This window comes from Pinus tabuliformis, chromosome 4_1 (assembly GCF_031772625.1).
Source record: "Pinus tabuliformis cultivar Carrire ecotype Pingquan chromosome 4_1, CPIR1, whole genome shotgun sequence".
NCBI classification, from domain to species: domain Eukaryota; kingdom Viridiplantae; phylum Streptophyta; class Pinopsida; order Pinales; family Pinaceae; genus Pinus; species Pinus tabuliformis.
In genome coordinates, this window is record NC_142303.1 from 815,178,595 (window position 1) to 815,184,375 (window position 5,781).

Here is a 5,781-nt window from a genome sequence, read left to right on the forward strand (position 1 = left end):
AGCAGGACTCTCTTTAATCTGTTCAAAGTTTTGTTGAGACTTGCATTGTTGAACAATTTGCCCGTATTTAAATTTTTTATTAAGATCTCTGAGTCTCCAAAAGCTTGGAATTCTTTGTCTCCCCTGTCTCTGGCTATTTGACAAGCTTTGAGGAGGCCTTGGATCTCTGCTTGATTGTTGGTTTTTTGCCCGATGCCCCAACAAAAGCTATCCCTTCTTGATCCGTCTGAGGCATAAATGACCCCTCCAGCTCCTGCTGTCCCAGGATTGCCTTTGGAGGCTCCATCGAAGAAAATCGTGGTTATTTTTTGTTTTCGCCACCATTCTTGAATGGTGGCTTCAGAATCTCTTTTGCGCCATTCCGGATTCACTGCATGAGGGGTTGATAACTGCTTCCGAGGGTAGGGGAAGAGGGGGCCCAGCCACCTCTCTTCTTCAGGGAAAAGAAAAGAGTCATCTGAAAAATATTGTTGTTGGGCTACTTCAAGGAGGAGGGATTTGGCCTTTACCATTGCCGAGAAAGGATCTTGCAACTTTTCATTGAATATCAGGTCATTCCGGGTCAGCCAGATCTGCCAGCATACAAATTTGGGGATAACGTTCCAAACTTTCTCCAGAAAGATTTGCTGGGGATTTTGTTGTGATATCATTGATTCCATGAGTCAAATAGATCAGCAACAAAGTTAAAAGGGGGGACTGTGATTTGTAGCTCGTGTAGTATGAGTCCCCATACTTCTTTGGCAAACTTGCATTCCATGAAGAGGTGCTTGGCAGTTTCTAAGCTGCTTCTACACAACTCACATCTATGCGGCCCAGCTATGCTTTTTTTCATCAGATTGTCTCCTGTTAACAGCTTGTTGTGGACCAGTGTCCAAAAGAAGAAGTTTACTTTAGGAAGAGCTAGCGGTTCCCAAACTTTCTTCCAAAAATCCAGTGGTTTACTGCAATTCCTGTTTGGCTGGAGGGCGTTATAAGCTGCTGCTGTTGTGTAGCTTCCAGATTGCCCCCATCCCCAGCTATCCTTCATTTTTCTATTCACTGGGGCCGCTTCTTCCAGCAGTTCTTCAAGGGCGCGCTTCTGCTGGTTTAGCCGATCTGGAACTCCAAAAAAGTCCCAGCCTTGCCAATCGTCGTGACAATCCCAATTGGACAGATCATAAACGGTGTTTATCCCTGCACGTTCCAACCAGTTTTTTAGCTCTGCGATTTCATCAATTTCCGCGAGGGGATCTCGATCCATTATTCTATCATGCCACATATTTGTATGTTTTCCGTTCCCTGGGATCCTGTACGCCTTACCTATGAAGAAATTCAAACTTTTACTGCATAATTTCCAGACCTGAGTGCTGTTGTTTGTTTGAGCTGCCTGTAGACTTCTGAGCGGCATCTTGTGGGCGTATTTTGATTTCAACGTATCGCAGACAGGGTGCTTGGGGTCTTTGAATAGCTTCCACATAATTTTGCCTCCCAACGCCAGGTTGACTAATGCCGGATCACGGATTTGTAGTCCTCCCTCAGTAGTTGGACGCTTGACCACGTCCCATTTCACTAAGTGAAATTTATTTTGATTTCCTTTCCCCCCCTGCCAGAGGAAGTGTTAGGCCCCTATACTACTAGTGTAACCCCTTATTGTTATTAGTAAAACCCACTTATTATATAGATGTACCCATGTAGTGCCCATATTGTTACTAATGTACCCCATAGAAGCCCACTATTGTTATTATTGTGCCCTTACTTTATTATTGTTATGTCGGCTCTAATTATGTTATGACCCCTTAGACTCCTATATATAGAAAGGAGGTCTTTTCATTTGTATCATCCAAGAATTGTTCATTTATGTAATGTAAAGGAGGTTGCCCCCTCGCAGAGGCTGAATTCTAAGGCGTGGATTTATCTTTTCTATCTTTTCTTGAGCTGGTTTCATAACATTTGGTATCAGAGCTTTGGATTCTAGGGTTTCGCTGCTCCAAACAGGTCATCGTGGAATTTTCGCTATAACTTTTTTTCTGTGACGTTTCATAAGTCGCAAAAAAAACCCATTTGAGAAGAAATCGTGCTGAACCTTGGGTCCGAATTTCAGAGCTTTTCGCGCAATATTTGCGGAGATATGATCTGAGTAATTTGGTCTTTTTGTAGACTCCTGAATTACATTCAAAACAGGTGACCTGGGGAAAATCGTCATAACTTTCTCTCTGGGGATCGGATTGAAATTTCGTAAGAAGGTAAAGAAAGAGAACAGACTGTAGTTTCTTGTTTGCGTGTTTCAGATCCAAAGGTCGAAATAGTGACTCGTGGCACGTCGTACAAGTTCGCTCTACTGAACTAGTCTATAAGCAAGTCACTGTGGGAGATTTCACATAACTCTTCCTTGGAGAATCCAATTTGGATCAGACTAGTGGCATTGGAAAGAGGACACAGAGGGCTACTATAGGTAGCAATTTCAGAACTTAAATATCCGCAAGTACAGAGTTACAGTCGTTTCAAGATTGAGGTTTTAAAATCAAGAAAAAGTAAGATGAGGAAGTTTGATGGCAAGGATCCGGTAAATTGGATACTTCAGATGGAGCAATATTTTGATCTACATGGTGTACCACAGTTACAAAAGGTATGTATTGCATCTTCATATTTAGAACCGGATCAATTTTTATGGTATAAAGGGCTTTGTTCTCGTAAACAACTTGTTACATGGTCAATGCTCACAGAGGAAATGATAGCACATTATGAGGATACAAAGAGCAACACCTTCTTTAGAGAAACACCACAACAATTGGAAAGAGTAAAAGGGTTTTGTGACATATTTGAAAGTAAAATTATGGCAAAAAGGAAGCCTACCCCTCACAACTTTAAAGATGGACATGTTGTTTCTCCTAGCATTCCACAACCTACAAGGGTTACACCACAACAATTGGAAGAAAAAAGAGAAAAAGGGCTTTGTTACAATTGTGACAGCAAATGCACTAAAGGTCATAAGTGTGCTGAGAAGAAATTATTTTACATAGAGTATGAAGAGGAGGAAGAAAAGGATCAAGAAACATCAAAAGAAGAGGATATATGCCAAGACCTGACCCCAGAGAAAGAAGAAATGAATCAGAACATATTTTGTAAACTATTGGCAAGAATGACCACTCCTCAAACTCTCAAGATAGAAGGACATATCAAGAAGAAAAAGGTGCAAGAAGTGAAAGATCAAATCAAGAAAGAAGAAATGAATCCAGCCATATCTTGTAATTCACTGGTTGGAATTACCACTCCTCAAACTATCAAGATAGAAGGACATATCAAGAAGAAAAATGTTCAAGAAGTGAAAGATCACATCGAGCGTCAAGAAATGAATCCAACCATATCTTGTAAAGGATTGGAAGAAATTACCACTCCTCAAACTCTAAATATAGAAGGACATATCAAGAAGAAAAAGGTTCAAGCAGTGAAAGATCACATCGAGCATCAACAACAAGTTCTCCAACTTTTAAAGGATAACGCCACTTCAGTGCAAAATCAAATGAAACAACAGGTAGATCAACATCATAGTGAAAAATGTTTTGATGTAGGCGACCAGGTATTTTTACTACTACATCTAAAGCAAGCTATTTATGAGAAGGAAATGTTGGCAATACTACATGCATTAAAAAAATGGCGACCTTACCAAATGGGAAGACTCTTCAAGGATGAGGATGTGGAAGCATTGTTTTGTGCTATTTCTATTATCCAACCAGATTGGATAAATGAAGCAAGGGATCAATGGAAGAAGGACAAAGAAGTATGGCCACTTATTCAAAAGTTGCAAAAGATCCCAATTCAAACAATATTGCCAGATATTGAAAAGGAAGGAAAAATCATATTGGAACCTGGAGCAGTCACAGAAACAAGAACCCGACAGCTACGAAATCGATCAATTTCAGAGTATCTCATCAAGTGGAAGAACTTACTCGCTGAAGATTCCACATGGGAGGACAAGAATTTTATACAAAAGCATCAAGAACTACTCAAGCGTTGAGGACAACGCTTTTTGAAGGAGAGGGGCATGTTAGGCCCCTATACTACTAGTGTAACCCCTTATTGTTATTAGTAAAACCCACTTATTATATAGATGTACCCATGTAGTGCCCATATTGTTACTAATGTACCCCATAGAAGCCCACTATTGTTATTATTGTGCCCTTACTTTATTATTGTTATGCCAGCTCTAATTATGTTATGACCCCTTAGACTCCTATATATAGAAAGGAGGTTTTTTCATTTGTATCATCCAAGAATTGTTGATTTATGTAATGTAAAGGAGGTTGCCCCCTCGAAGAGGCTGAATTCTAAGGCGTGGATTTATCTTTTCTATCTTTTCTTGAGCTGGTTTCATAACAGGAAGTCACGAAGGATTTTGGAGATTTGGTCCGTAACACTTTTTGGGGCGAGGAGGAAGGCTGCTTGATAAATCGGGAGCGCAGATAACACAGTCTTGATCAGGATGACCTTGCCTCCTTTTGTGAGCCAATATCCTCCCCAGACTGTAATTTTTGTTTTAATTTTGCTGATGATTTCGGACCACAGCGACCTCTTATTGAAGCCATTTGTGATGGGGAGGCCAAGGTATTTTATCTTCTCCCAATGGGCATGTCCGTTAAAGCCAAGAATGTTAGAGATACTTGTGAGCTCTTGCTGCCCAATGTTCCAACCATAGACTTCACTTTTTCTTTCATTGATAGAGGCTCCCGAGACCCTGCAATAGCTTTTGAGGACAGAGTCAAAGGATTTGGCTATTCTAACAGAGGCGCCTCCCAGGAGGAGAGAGTCATCCGCAAAGAGTGAGTGGTTCTGAGCTGGAGAGGTAATGGAGGGTTTGAGGCCAGGAAGGGAGCCTGAAACTTTTTCAGCTGATAGCTTTCTACTAAGGGAGTCCGCCATCAGGATGTACAGGAAGGGAGAGAGCGGGCATCCTTGCCTGAGTCCTCTCTGGGCTTGGAAAAAAGAGGTAGGACGACCGTTTACAAGAGGGGCAATCCAGGGGTTGTGAGTGCAGGCAGCGATGAGATTGACAAAATGGGGGGAGAAGCCAAAGGAATGGAGGACTTTGTAAAGGAAGGAGCGATTGACTCGGTCAAAAGCATTGGCCATGTCAAGTTTTATCAGCATACCTTTTTCTTTTCGCTGTTTGCTTGAGTGAATTATCTCCTGCACTTGGATGACATTATCCAGGATGTGCCTGCCTTCTACAAAGCCACCTTGATTGCTGGAGATCAGCCTGTTGAGCAGTGGCTTATCCTGTTAGCAAGAAGCTTTGCCAGAATTTTATAGGAGGCGTTACAAAGCGATATTGGCCTGAATCTGGCGAAGGTTTCGGGGTTGGATTCTTTAGGGATAAGGGCGAGGTAGGTGGAATTAGTTCCTCCTCCTACCTTAGCTTTTTTCATGAATCCTTTTACCATCTTTAAAAGATCCGCTTTGATGATGTCCCAGCAAGTCTTATAAAAGTGTATAGTGAATCCATCAGGCCCAGGGGCCTTGTCCGAATCCATAGACCAGATGACTTTAGTGATTTCTTCTTCAGTGATGGGGTTAATGAGAGCGAAATTGTCTTCAGGGCTGACCAGGAGAGGAATGTTGGAGAGGAGATCAGCAGTTTCCTCCTCGTTGGCTTGATTACCTGTGGTGTAGAGATGTCTGAAATGTCTTTCAGCTGCCTCTTTTATCTGGCTGAACCCTTTGCAGATCTGCCCCTCTGTTGTTGTTATTTCAGAGATATGGTTTCTGGAGAGTCTTGCTCGATATTGGCGGTGGAAGGAGGTGTTC

The 5,781-nt window shown here is 41.8% G+C and overlaps 1 protein-coding gene across 1 annotated transcript; it reads right to left on the bottom strand.

Moving 5' to 3' along the window:
- Positions 1 to 646: 646 nt before the first annotated feature.
- Positions 647 to 1,456, bottom strand: LOC149178728 (uncharacterized). The gene has a single exon (XM_089422216.1). The coding sequence runs from the start codon at positions 1,454 to 1,456 to the stop codon at positions 647 to 649; it is 810 nt and encodes a 269-aa protein (XP_089278342.1).
- Between the last annotated feature and the right edge of the window lie 4,325 nt (positions 1,457 to 5,781).

Coding starts and splice junctions, on each gene's coding strand:
- LOC149178728 (XM_089422216.1), bottom strand. CDS start 1,456: ATGTGGAAGCTATTCAAAGACCCCAAGCACCCTGTCTGCGATACGTTG.